This window comes from Ranitomeya imitator, chromosome 5, assembly GCF_032444005.1.
Source record: "Ranitomeya imitator isolate aRanImi1 chromosome 5, aRanImi1.pri, whole genome shotgun sequence".
Classification (NCBI taxonomy): domain Eukaryota; kingdom Metazoa; phylum Chordata; class Amphibia; order Anura; family Dendrobatidae; genus Ranitomeya; species Ranitomeya imitator.
In genome coordinates, this window is record NC_091286.1 from 606,194,662 (window position 1) to 606,209,397 (window position 14,736).

Here is a 14,736-nt window from a genome sequence, read left to right on the forward strand (position 1 = left end):
GCTGCACAAAGGTCATGATGGGCCCCATAAGATGCTCCATACAAAAATCTGGCCCATATAATGCTGCACAAAGGTTAATGATGGCCCCATAAGATGCTCCATAGAATAATAAGCCCCATATAATGCTCCATAAAGGTTGATGTCCCCATAAGATGCTACATAGAATTATATGCCCCATATGCTGCTCCATAAAGGTTGATGGCCACATAAGATGCTCCATAGCATAACATGCCTCATAAGCTGCTCCATGAATGTTGCTGGCCCCATAAGATGCTCCATAGCATAATATGCCCCATGTGCTGCTCCATAAAGGTTGATGGCCCCATAAGATGCCCCATAGAATAATATGCCCCATATGCTGCTGCAATTAAAAAAATGATGTACTCACCTCTCGTCGCTGGGTGCTGAGTGCTGGTGTCCTAAGCAGGTGGGGACATCGGTGCTCTATTAGGGCCAGGTGCCGGAGTCACCGCTAGCTCAGGCCCCCGGCACTTGCGATATTCACCTGTCCCTGTTCCACTGCCACGCGCTGCTGTGTCTTCCGTGTCTCTGCAGTGACTGTTCAGACAGAGGGAGAGCACTAAACACATCATCGCGCCCTCTGACCTGAATGTCACAGCCGGAGGATGCGGAAGACATAGCGCGGTGGTGGAATGGGGACAGGTGAATATCGCATGTCTCACTCTCCCCGTCATACTCACCCCTTCCTGGCGCTGTCTCTGCAAGTCCCTGCTTCTCCGATGGTCTCCGGCGCGCAGTAGCAGCTTGTTCCTGTGTTCAGCAGTTACATGGTACCGCTCATTAAAGTAAAGAATATGCTCTCCACGTCTTTTGGGAGTGGAGGCGCATCCATATTAATAATAACTTTTGTAACAATAACAGCTCCACTGTCATCATAATGATAGTCAGAATGCAATGTGAGGGGTTGAGATACTCAGCTGCTTCACAAGGTAGACACAGGATCAGTTTTGGTAGTAGATCACCTGCTGGTTTTATTGTGGATAGCATAAAACCTTAGCAGGGTTCAGGAAAATAAACGGAGCCTTTCTGGTATAACGGTAAAGGAAAACAAAGATACAGTCTAAAAGAGTCCTTTGCCTGCAGGATTCACCCGCAGGTAGCACACAACATCTTCAGCTCCTCCTGGAGCCACATGGGAGTTCCTCCTCTCCCAAGACGCAACCCACACTGACTCACTAGACAAGCTATTTAAGCCAGACTATGTGATGATCACCTGACCGTGACATAATCCCAGGTCCTGTCAGTACACATGCTGGTGTAGGCTCTGCAAGTGGAGCTATGGTGAGCACCCTCCCACTCGATCTATGGGTGCCCACATAAAACCAGCCCATGCATGCAACTTTAACCCTCTCAACACTTATAGTGCTGGAGGAAAAATATACTGGTTTCACATCAGTGACTGCAATATGCGCAGTGACACATATCTCCCCTCATACATTATGCCAGTGATCCTGTCACAGCTCTCAACAGATAATCACACTGACCATACAAAATCTGTAATGAAACGAACAACCCACATATCTCCATAAAATAGTCCCAGCTCCTATTCACTCCCATGCTTGCTCTTCCAATGCTCTTCCCCAGTGTCTGGCTGGAGACTCGCCTTTACTGTTGTAAGTCTGGAATATTTTGTTTAATTTATCCTAATGAGCATTTTCGTAAAGTAAGCATGCATCGCTTAAGAGTCCTGTGACTCAATGCTAATTCTAAATGTATTTCATTTAACATGTATCTGTTTAAATAGAAACATAAAGTTAATGTCTGAAGGTCGTATTAATGTAGTAGTCAGTCACATTTAACTGACATAGATTTAAAAGTCTTTGTCCTATCATAGCACATTGGCATAAAAAGCTATAGATTTGGATTCCACCACTGGGATCTAAAAATTATGGGACCTAATATGCACTGTCAGGAAAAATGGAAAATTTTTTTTTTATTATTATTATTTTTACCTAAATAAAGGAGTGATAAAGGGGGGTTTGATTTGCCATTTTTTATTTTTTTCACTGTGATAGGGCTATCACAGTGGAAAAAAATGAGCCAATAGGAAAAATCTCCTATTGTTGCCGGGTGCCGGCCATCAGATCATAGCAGGCGCACTGTGCATTCACCCACCATTTTCTTCCTGGAAGAAAATGCAAAGGGCTGGAAGACAGACCCGGAGGATCTGGGGATGCCGGAGGTAACGGGGGGACTCGGGTACTCCATTTCTCTCTCTGCTAGTATGCTAGATGTTATCAGAGGAGAGAAAAATAAATGGAAAATCTGCCTTTTTTTGTTGCAGTCGTCGTTATATCGCAACACTGGTGATGGTAAAAACCCACCGGAATCATGTTCTCTGGGGTTTATTCAGACTCCAGAGATTTTCCGATGCTGGGGGGCGCTATGCCCTTATTTCTCAGTGCCGTTAAAAAGCGGCATTGAGTAATAAGTACTCTTAACTGCCGCCGATAAAAGGCGTATCGGCGATCGTTAAGGGGTTAAACAGTTTTGGCCTTGCATAAAACACATTATTCCCCCTTTTTAGCACTTAAAGAACTGTAATTGTTTCTAATGAAAATTTCCCTCTTTTTTTCAGGGTGGAGCACAACATAAAGTACCTGTTGTTATATCGAAAATTTTTAAAGATCAACCAGGTAAAGCGTTATGGATATGATATATCAAATTGTGATTACATTAAAGCATGGCTGATACCAAATAAATATTGACATTACAATTTTTTTTTTGGAAGTTCGTCAATATATTTCAGGTTAACTTTTATAAATATGTATTATTTAGTTTACTAATATAAGAATAATATATTTAATTGTTTATTAAAAATTCTTGGACTTGAACGGTTATTTACTATCTTTATTTGTTATTACAAATTAGTTAACACTGCAAGTACTTCATACAATGGTACAAAGTAATTGATGATAAAAATATATACTTGTTAGTACAGTGGTTATAAAAAGTATTCAGACCCCTTTACATTTTTAACTATTTGTTTCATTGCAGCCATTTGGTAAATTCAAAAAAGTTAATTTTTTTCTCATTAAATGTACACTCTGCACCCCATCTTGACTGAAAAAAAACAGAAATGTAGAATTTTTGGCAAATTTTATTTAAAAGGAAAACTGAAATATCACATGGTCATAAGTATTCTGACCCTTTGCTCAGACACTCATATTTAAGTCACATGCTGTCCATTTCCTCGTCATCCTCCGTGAGATGGTTCTACTTCTTCATTGGAGTCCAGCTGTGTTTAATTAAACTGATAGGACTTGATTTGGAAAGGGACTCACCTGTCTATATAAAACCTCACAGCTCACAGTGCATGTCAGACCAAATGAGAATCATGAGGTCAAAGGAACTGGCCAAGGAGCTTAGAGACAGAATTGTGGCAAGGCACAGATCTGGCCAAGGTAACAACAGAATTTCTGCAGTACTCAAGGTTCCTAAGAGCACAGTGGCCTCCATAATCCTTAAATGGAAGAAGTTTGGGACCACCAGAAGTCTTCCTAGACCTGGCCGTCCAGCCAAACTGAGCAATTGTGGATGATGAGTCTTGGTGAGAGAGGTAAAGAAGAACCCCAAGATTGCTGTGGCTGAGCTCCAGAGATGCAGTAGAGAGATGGGAGAAAGTTTAACATAGTCAACTATCACTGCAACATTCCACGAGTCAGGCCTTGGCAGAATGGCCCGACGGAAGCTTCTCCTCAATGCAAGAAAATTTGAAAACCTGCATAGAGTTTGCTAAAAAGCACATGAAGGACTCCCAGACTATGAGAAATAAGATTCTCTGGTCTGATGAGACGAAGGTAGACCTTTTTGGCGATAATTGTAAGCAGTATGTGTGGAGAAAACCAGGCACCGATCATCACCTTCCCAATATAATCCCAACAGTGAAACATGGTGGTGGCAGCATCATACTATGGGGGTATTTATCAGCTGCAAGGACAGGATGAAGGAATCATGAATGCAGCCAAGTACGGAGATATCCTGGATGAAAACCTCTTCCAGAGTGCTCTGGACCTCAGACTTGGCCGAAGGTTCACCTTCCAACAAGACAATGACCCTAAGCACACAGCTAAAATAACAAAGCAGTGGCTTCAGAACAACTCTGTGACCGTTCTTGATAGGCCCAGCCAGAGCCCTGACCTAAACCCAATTCATCATCTCTGGAGACCTGAAAATGACTGTCCACCAGCGTCCACCATCCAACCTGATGGAACTGGAGATGATCTGCACGTAAGAATGGCAGAGGATCCTCAAATGCAGGTTTGAAAAACTTGTTGCATCATTTCCAAGAAGACTCATGGCTGTACTAGCTTAAAAGGCTGCTTCTACTCAGTACTGAGCAAAAGGTTTGAATACTTATGGCCATGTGATATTTCAGTTTTGATTTTTTAATAAATTTGCAAAAATTACTAGATTTGTTTTTTTAGTCAAGATGGGGTGCAGAGTGTACATTAATGAGAAAAAAATGAACATTTTTTGAATTTACCAAATGGCTGCAATGAAACAAAGAGTGAAACATTTAAAGGGGTCTGAATACTTTCCGTACCCACTGTATATGTACATATTGCGACTTTGCCATATGGCTTAGCTCCATCAAAATATGAAGCACTGAAAAATGGGATTCGTGCAGAATCAATTACTGGATCATTGAGATTCAAGAAGAAGACAAAGTCACTTGCACTCTGTCTGACACATACGCATACTATGCATCAGCACACTGCGACTAATGAATGCATGAACTCCGCTATTGCTTTAAAAATTAAAGCATATAAGGTACCAAATTAACATTTTTTATCAAAGCGAACAAAAGCCATCCAACCATGTCTAGTTGTACCTAGGTATGGATAAACCCTATCAATTATGTCCTAACTCTCATGATTCAAAAACAGGCCTCTCATTTGTGTCTGATCTCTTTCTTCAGTAGTCTCTGCCCTTTTTGAGGTGGAGACAAAAAGGTGTTTGACTGCACTTTTGTGTCTGCCTCAAAAAGGTGGACACTGCTGAAAATGAAGACAGATATAATTATAGTCACAAAGTTACTACATCTGCTTTGTTAAACTCAATTGCCCCATCGGCAGTTCTGCCAGAATCCACAGTGCTCTAAACAGAAGCTACAATGGAGCCACCGATGTGTATCAAAGTCAAAATGTGAACCCGACCTTAAGATCAATTCCAATGTGTGGGTTTTGTTGTTTAAAGTTCTGTAATTGTCCCATTTATATGAAACAATTAAAGTCAGGGGACTGGAACTGATGATAATTAGAACAGATGAATGAGATCTGTAGCGTGAGAATTCACCCTTATTTAACAAAAAAAAATATTTCTGCCAATCCAAATGCAAGACAATTCATTAGACTAGATTACAAAATAAATCTTTTTGAAAAAGAGGGTACAAAGTAATTAACCTATCACATGAGTAAATCTGCCCGAACCATGCTCAGCATGATTCTGAGACCAGCACCCCCATTACAATCGTCTGTGTTTTACTCTGAAAACTCTGCAGAGAAAACAAAGTTGGAAATGGGGGGCAGGGATGAGGAGACAAAGATTGGTCATGGAGGTAAGTCTATAGGATCTCTCCCCATCCCATTTTTCTTGATACATAGAACTCTCCCAATGTATATAAAGGGACATGACGTAGAAGAAGCCTAGTTGCAGAGGCGATTCGCCACCGGCTTCTCCGTCACATCATTTATGGCTCCTGTTTCCAACTTCATTTTCTGAGTAATGTGTAAAATGTAGATGATTGTACTGAGGAAGCTGGTTTCTTATTCACGCTGCCCTTGGTTTGGGAATCATGTGACAGGTTCCCTTTAACATTGTTTATATTGTATTATTCCTACAAAAATTTTGTCTTATATTGTCTCTAGGTAATAATTATCGTTATCTATCAATATATTTTAATTTTGTACTCGAGTTATGAATAACTTTTTGAATTTCAATTTGTGTCCTTATTCAGCCGACCAGAGTGGGGTATTATACACGGGAGATGCTGTAATGCAGGTAAGCCATTGTCTAATAATTAATAATTTATAAATGGAGCACATTTTGGTGGAATCCTTATTTTTAAAGTTAAATACATTTTTTTAAAACTTAAAACACCTTTCTAATAATGTGTAGAGATTTCAGATCTGCCCATATTACCGGTAGCATAATTTTTACAGTAGGTAGTCAGCTGAGCTTCTGATCCCCGGGGTCTTACTCCCGGTTGTTTTTTTTTGCTTTTTGTGAGCTTTACATCAGTTAAACATGAATTGCAACATTAGAGAATAAGAACGAGCTGTCAAAATTTCCAGTGCAGGATAAATACAAAGCTAATATATTCCAAAATGAATTGGATTGGTCTGGAAGTCTTTTTATACATGGCCCCATCATAGCTAGAGTTGTACTATGTATATTGGACCCAGTTACATCACCATTGGGTTTAAAAGAGTTTATTGTTTTTATTTGCGATTACTAAAAGTTCAATATGGCTACATTGGGTACGGAAAGTATTCAGAGCCCTTTACATTTTTCACTCTGTTTCATTGCAACCATTTGGTAAATTCAAAATCTTCCACATTTCTGTTTTTTTCAGTCAAGATGAAGTGCAGAGTGTACAGTAATGAGAAAATAAAATGAACTTTTTTGAATTTACCAAATGACTGCAATGAAACAAAGAGTGAATAATGTAAAGGGCTCTGAATACTTTCCGTACCCACTGTACATTTACTTCTATGGTTTGCTTGGAGACTTCTTGGCAATTTGTGCAGCATTGAATAGCGTGATGTGGAATATATGGAAACCTGAACTGAATCCCGGCGTGCATTGTATGATTTATTTTCTTACAGCATATGCATAATATAGAAAGTTATGAAACTTTTTTTCATAATTTTTCATGTTTACCTTTTATAATAGTTAAAATATTTTTAGTTACATCTAAAAAGAATTGATGCAAATAGGGGCGATGACAATAACAAAAAACACATGCTGGTGTTAATAAATAATTACCGTGAAGAAACAAGTGCATAACCATCTGCACATAAAGCATATTTTGGCAGAGGGACAGGCTAGATTATACACTTAGTAGATGCTGTTTAAATTCTATAAATTAATTATGAGGATGTGTATAAACAAATTATAAGGATGACTACAAAGCAAAATTACCCTCAATATAAAAGTGTTTTTTCTTTCAGGTTAATGGCATTAATGTTGAAAATGCAACTCATGAAGAAGTGGTAAGTTGTAAGTATTTTGCACTAATTTGTGTTATTTTTTTCCAATTGCATTCATTCTGAAGCACTGCCAAGCACATGGGAAAATTACAAGAGAAAGTGCTTTTTATAGTTTAATGTCTCAATCTCTTTGAAACATTTATTTTCTGGCAAAAGTTGTAAAATTGAATCTATTTTATGTATATTATTGTCATAGCTTAAGATGATCGAATATTCAGATATTTGAATTTATCAGGTTCATAACATTTTTCTAGATAAATAAAATTTGCAGCAAATTTGTTATCCACCAATTGTAATACTGAAAATCCTTCAGTTTCTCTGAAATGATGTGTGACACGCTAAAGTTTCTTAGGACTGTATCCATCCACTTTGAAGATCATTAACCCCTTAATCCCATATGACATACTATACCGTCGAGGTGGGTATAATGTACATATTTATATTTATTCTTACACTTATTCTCTGTTTGTGGGTATATTGTGCTCTTTATCCCAAGTCCTACATCAATTTGTATATACTGTTGTCCGTCTTTGTATTTATTATGTTTTACTTAAATTTCATATATCTCCAGGTACAGGCACATGTTGTAGTGCCAGTTGCCAATAACCAAATAAAGGCTATTTTAATTCTGTATTTCTTTGGCCTTCTTTGTATATTATATATTTTATCATTATTTATTCCTTATCCCGATTTGTTTGTTGTTTTTTCTTGATTATACCGTCGAGGTGACCTGGGACTTACTTCCCAGTGACGGGATAGTACATCATATGCGATCGACAGCGTTCACGGGGGGAGCGCGGCCGATTGCGGCCGGGTGTCAGCTGACTATCGCAGCTGACCTCCGACACTATGTGCCAGGAGCGGTCATGGACTGCTCCTGGCACATTAACCCCTGGCACACTGTGATCAAACATGATCGCAGTGTTCTGGCTGCATAGGGAAGCATCGCGCAGGGAGGGGGCTCCCTGTGTGCTTCCCTGAGACCCTCAGAGCAACGCAATGTGATCGCGTAGTTCCAAGCGTCTCTTCCATCCACCTGCCTGCAGGCCCCAGTTCCAATATGGCCACGGGGCTGCTTCCAGGTCCTGCAGGGAGGTGGCTTGCAAGCGTCTGCTCAGAGCAAGCGCTTGCAAGAGTCCCTGCACTGCCTGTCAGATCGCTAATCTGACACAGTGCATTGCAAAGTGTCAGATCAGTGATCTAACCCTATAACATGATGTACCCCCTGGGGCAGTGTTATAAAGTAAAAAAATATATATTCACATATGTAAAAAACAAAAATCCTAAATAAAGAAAAAAAATATTGTTCCCATAAATACATTTCATTATCTTAAAAGAAACAAAAAATAAATAAAAGTGCACATATTTAGTATTGCCGCGTCTGTAATGACCCGACCTTTAAAACTGTCCACTAGTTAACCCCTTCAGTGATCACTGTAAAAAAAAACCGAGGCAAAAAACAACGCTTTGTTGGAATTGCTTGCCTGAGGAGGTGGTGATGGCGAACTCAGTCGAGGGGTTCAAGAGAGGCCTGGATGTCTTCCTGGAGCAGAACAATATTGTATCATACAATTATTAGGTTCTGTAGAAGGACGTAGATCTGGGTATTTATTATGATGGAATATAGGCTGAACTGGATGGACAAATGTCTTTTTTCGGCCTTACTAACTATGTTACTATGTTACTATGCTTTACTATCATACTGCCGAACAAAAAGTAGAATAGCATGCGATCAAAAATACGGATATAAAGAACCATGGTACCGCTGAAAATGTAATCTTGTCTTGCAAAATTCAACCCACCATACGGTGTCATCAACGAAAAAATAAAAAAGTTATAGTCCTCAAAATAAAGTGATGCAAAAATAATTATTTTTTTATAAAATAGTTTTTATTGTATAAAAGTGCCAAAAACATAAAAAATGATATAAATGAGGTATTGCTGTAATCGCACTGACCGGAATAATTAAACTGCTTTATCAATTATCAAGAAATTCATGAATAGCTGGTTTTTGGTCAATCTGCCTCACATAAATCGGAATAAAAAGCGATCAAAAAATTTCACATGCCCGAAAATGTTACCAATAAAAACGTCAACTCTTCCCACAAAAAACAAGACCTCACATGACTCTGTGGGCTAGGGTTTGGGTTAGGGTTGGTGCTAGGGTTAGGGTTGGGGTTAGGGTTGGGGCAAGGGTTATGTTTGGGGCTAGGCTTAGGTTTGGGGTTAGGGCTACAGTTAGGGTTGGGGCTAAAGTTAGGGTTTGGATTAAATTTATGGTTGGGATTAGGGTTAGGGGTGTGTCAGGGTTAGGGGTGTGATTAGGGTTATGAGTAGAGTTGGGATTAGGGTTAGGGGTGTGTTTGAGTTTGGGTTAGGGTTTCAGTTAGAAATGGGGGCTTCCACTGTTTAGGCACATTTCACGGCTCTGCGTTATAAACTGTAGTGAAAGACTTGAGGATTCAAAGTTCTCACAAAACATCTAGATAAGTTCCTTGGGGGGGTCTAATATCCAATATGGGGTCACTTGTGGGGGTTTCTACTGTTTAGGTACATTAGGGGCTCTGCAAATGCAATGTGATTCCTGCAGACCATTCCATCTAAGCCTGCATTCCAAACAGCGCTCTTTCCCTTCCAAGCTCCGCCATGCGCCCAAACGGTGGTTCCCTCCACGTATGGGGTATCAGCATACTCAGGACAAATTGGACAACAACTTTTGGGGTCCAATTTCTCCTGTTACCCTTGGGAAAATACAAAATTGGGGGCTAAAAAATTATTTTTGTGTAAAAAAAGTATTTTTATTTTCACGGCTCTGTGTTATAAACTGTAGTGAAACACTTGGGGGTTCAAAGCTCTCACAACACATCTATATAGGTTCCTTAGGGGGTCTACTTTCCAAAATGCTGTCACTTCTGGGGAGTTTCAATGTTTAGACACATCAGGGGCTCTCCAAACGTTACATGGTGTCCCATCTCAGTTCCAGTCAACTTTGCATTGAAAAGTCAATCAGCACTTCTTCCCTTCCGAGCTCTGCCATGGGCCCAAACAGTCATTTACCCCCACATATTGGGTATCAGCGTACTCATTACAAATTTCACAACAACTTTTGGGGTCCAATTTCTTCTCTTACCCTTGGGAAAATAAAAAAATTGGGAGCGAAAAGATCGTTTTTGTGAAAAATTATGATTTTTTTATTTTTATGGCTCTGCATTATAAACTTCTGTGAAGCACTTGGTGGGAAAAAGTGCTCACCACACATCTAGATAAGTTCCTTAGGGGGTCTGCTTTCCAAAATGGTGTCACTTGTGGGGGGTTTCAATGTTTAGGCACATCAGGGGCTCTCCAAACGCAACATGGCGTCCCATGTCAATTCCAGTCAATTTTGCATTGAAATGTCAAACGGCGCTCCTTCCCTTCCAAGCTCTGCCATGCGCCCAAACAGTCATTTACTCCCACATATGGGGTATCAGCATACTCAGGACAAATTGCACAACAACTTTTGGGGTCGCATTTCTTCCCTTACCCTTGGGAAAATAAAAAATTGGGGGCGAAAATATCATTTTTGTGAAAAAATATCATTTTTTATTTTATGGCTCTGCATTTTAAATTTCTGTGATGCACTTAGTTGGTCAAAGTGCTCACCACACATCTAGATTAGTTCCTTAGGGGGTCTACTTTCCAAAATGGTGTCACTTGTGGGAGGTGTCAATGTTTAGGCACATCAGGGGCTCTCCAAACGCAACATGGCGTCCCATCTCAATTCCAGTCAGTTTTGCATTGAAAAGTCAAACGGCGCTCCTTCCCTTCCGAGCTCTGCCATGCACCGAAACAGTGGTTTACCACCACATATGGGGTATCAGCGTACTCAGGACAAATTGTACAACAACTTTTGGGGTCCATTTTCTCCTGTTATCTTTGGTAAAATAAAACAAATTGGAACTGAAGTAAATTTTTTGTGAAAAAAAGTTAAATGTTCGTTTTCTTTTAAATATTCCAAAACTTCCTGTGAAACATCTGAAGGGTTAATAAACTTCTTGATTGTGGTTTTGAGCACAAGAATGGTGTCACACTTGGTTATTTTCTATCATGTAGACCCCTCAAAATGACTTCAAATGTGATGTGGCCTAAAACAATGGTGTTGTAAAAATGAGAAATTGCTGGTTAACTTTTAACCCTTATAACTCCCTAACAAAAAAATTTGGTTCCAAAATGGTGCTGATGTAGAGTAGACATGTGGGGAATGTTACTTATTATGTATTTTGTGTGACATATCTCTGTGAGTTAAGGGCATAAAAATTAAAAGTTGGAAAATTGTGAAATTTTCAAAATTTTCGCCAAATTTCCATTTTTTTCACAAATAAACGCAGGTAATATCAAAGAAATTTTACCACTATCATGAAGTACAATATGTCATGAGAAAACATTGTCAAAATCATCAGGATCCGTTGAAGCTTTCCAGAGTTATAACCTCGTAAAGGGACAGTGATCAGAATTGTAAAAATTGGCCCGGTCATTAACGTGCAAACCACCCTTGGGGGTAAAGGGGTTAACTCAGCCTTAGTATTGTCAAAGTGACCTCCACAAATAGACTGATAGTAACCGGTAGTAATCAACAGCTCATTTAATAATACAGTGAACAGGCAGTTTTTTCATGTTTTTTTCAATTTTTTTATTTTAAAACCGTCATTTTTGACCAGAGTGATGGTTCTTTGCAGAACACTGGCTCAAAATGACCATGTCGCTGTCAGAGGTAACATCACCTACTGAGATGAGTGAAGTTAAATATATATTCCTTAATGCCCTCCAATTGCACCCCATAAATATGTTTGCCAGAAGCAAAGGAGGCTAATTGTGGTCTGCATTTGATAGTACTACTATCTCAACTACTGGTGTCGGTGGTATCACTGGTAGTGCATCTGCTGCTGTTAGTCTCTTCCACATTCTCAGCCACATTGGTTTTTTTCTCATATAAACTGGTGAACTTGCAAAATTATATTGAATTGCTTCTTTAAAAATATTCAATGTCCAAAACAGCATAATGACATCATATACTATAGAAAAATATTTCCCCACATTTTTTTTTTTACACTACCCTGCCCATTGCCATTGCCACTTTTCTATTTTGCATACATTTTATACACCACTGTGATTAATTTTTGACAATGTTTTAAAAACAAAATATTCAATCATTGCCAAAAAGAACATAACAAGAAATACTCGATACTTAGCAACACTCACAGAAAACAAAATGTGGCAGCAGGCACCAGTACAGCTATGGCATGAATAGTAGTCAAATTGGACAAATCAAACAGGTGTGCAAAAACATACATGTACAGTTAAATCTTTACATTTTGTAAAACCTTTTCTATTTTTTTGTAACAAAATTCAACCCACTTCCTAAAAATGACTTGGTAAGAAATGCTAGGTGGGTACATATTAAAAAATCCAGCACCTGCAATAGGATGTTAGGTTGGTATGGCCTGTACATATATCAATTTTGACTAGTAAAACACATGTGCAAAGAAACCTGCTGGTAAAACACAGCCTTTCTGGGTTAGACAGTTGCAGTTAAATTTCTGAAAAAGTTATCGTTAAAGATAAGGTTAGAGATAAGGTTAAATATAGGTTTGGCTATTATCCTAAAGGTACCGTCACACTAGACGATTTTACAACGAGAACGACAACGATCTGTGACGTAACAGCGTCCTCGTTAGCGATATCGTTGTGTTTGACACGCAGCAGCGATCTGGATCCCGCTGTGATGTCGCTAGTCGGCGCTGAAAGTTCAGAACTTTATTTTGTCGTTCGATTGGCGTGTATCGTTGTGTTTGACACCAAAAGCAACGACGCCAGCAACGATCATAGGGGCCGTCGCAGCGTCTTGCTCTAGCCAGGTAGGCGTTGTACATTAAAAAGGAGACGCCTTTACAATACATTGCAGTGACGCCCGTAATAGATTTAAATTTTAAACGTTTTCTTGGAAAATATCAATTTACCACGATCACATAAACTTCCCATACTATGATAGCCTAGGTCCAATACATATCGCCTGATTAATACAATAAAATATGCAATTACAAAGGATAGGGGACCGCCAAGTGATAAAGTATTACCTAAAATAAAAAAAAGGATACGCTATTACAAAAGGTGACTCCCTCTGTCCTGATAAAGCCTGGGAGGTGGTGTGTACATTCCATAAAGGAGGTCTTTACAATACATAACAATTACAAAAGGAGACGCCTTTACATTACATTATAACATTAAAAAAGTGACCTCAGGACATGACTTTACAAAGGAGATGCCATTGTGTCGCAATAGTCTGTGATGTGGTGTCTACATTATAAATAAAGGGGGTCTTTATAATACATTACAATGACAAAGGGGAGGACATAATGACATTAAAAAAGGTGACGCCATAACATGACTTTACAAAAGGAGATGCCATCTGTCGCCACAGCCTACATGGGGATTACAACAGCCATTACAAAAAAAGGCTTTTACTTTATTTAATAAAAAAAAAATGGTGACGCCATAACGTTATACAATGGAGTGGGTGTGATGTCTCCCTGTGAACTGTGATAGGCCACAGCGGGATCATCTATAGGTAGGTTCTATAGCAAGGTTCCGATATAAAAAGCTTGAGTCAACTGTTCAATCACTTGTGCGTATTTCAACTACGAGCATCTTGCAATAGGTTGGAAATCCACAACTCTGCATCGTGTTCATTCTCCATCTCGTAAGCGTACTGGTTGGAAATCAAGATCTTTGCAGCGTCTTTGTTTTATAACCTCTCGTGAGCGTCTTGTTTTGAAATCTGGAATTCTGCTCCGTATTGATTTAACATCTCGTGAGCGTCGTGGTTGTAAATCGAGACCTTTACATCGTTCTCTAGCTTCTTGTGAGCGACCTGGTTGGAGATTTTGAACTCATCAGCGTTCTTATTAAATCTTTCATGGTAATTTTTTTTTTTTTTTAATCTGCCATTTTCAAGCCCCAAAATTGGTATTAATAATATAAAAAAAGCATACGAACCATTCCATCCCTAAAATGGTGGCTACCAAAAGGAAAGAGCGCACGGCCCATCCCATACAAGAGAAGGCTGCTCACATTAGGAAAGGCACAGGGGCCACAACTTTCTTGCTTGATGTTGCTTCATTTTTTTATTTTTTTTTTAGATGTCTGCCAATGAACAAGACTGTGTTCGGGCACTCATAGAAATGTACCGCTCCCTGCCCTGCTTGTGGAAGATAAAGTCGGCGGATTACAGCAACCGCTACAAAAAGAAAGATGCGTATGAGAACCTGGTGGCCATCTACAAGGAGCATCATCCCACTGAGACGGTGGATGAACACATTGTGCGTAAAAAAATTCAGGCTCTCCGCACAGTCTACAAAAAAGAGTTGAACAAGGTGGAAAAGTCGCTGAAGTCTGGGGCCGGAACTGACGACGTCTATGTGCCCAAGTTGTGGTACTATGACCTGCTGGCGTTCACTCGGGACCA

At 39.5% G+C, this 14,736-nt stretch overlaps 1 protein-coding gene across 1 annotated transcript in view; it reads left to right on the top strand.

Moving 5' to 3' along the window:
- The window catches only part of SNTG2 (syntrophin gamma 2), a 1,048,529-nt gene that overhangs the window by 587,783 nt on the left and 446,010 nt on the right, over positions 1-14,736 (top strand). The window contains exons 4-6 of the mRNA XM_069728000.1: positions 2,600-2,657; positions 5,981-6,024; positions 7,197-7,238. Coding sequence (XP_069584101.1) covers positions 2,600-2,657; positions 5,981-6,024; positions 7,197-7,238 — 144 coding nt within the window. The remainder of the gene's footprint in view (positions 1-2,599; positions 2,658-5,980; positions 6,025-7,196; positions 7,239-14,736) is intronic.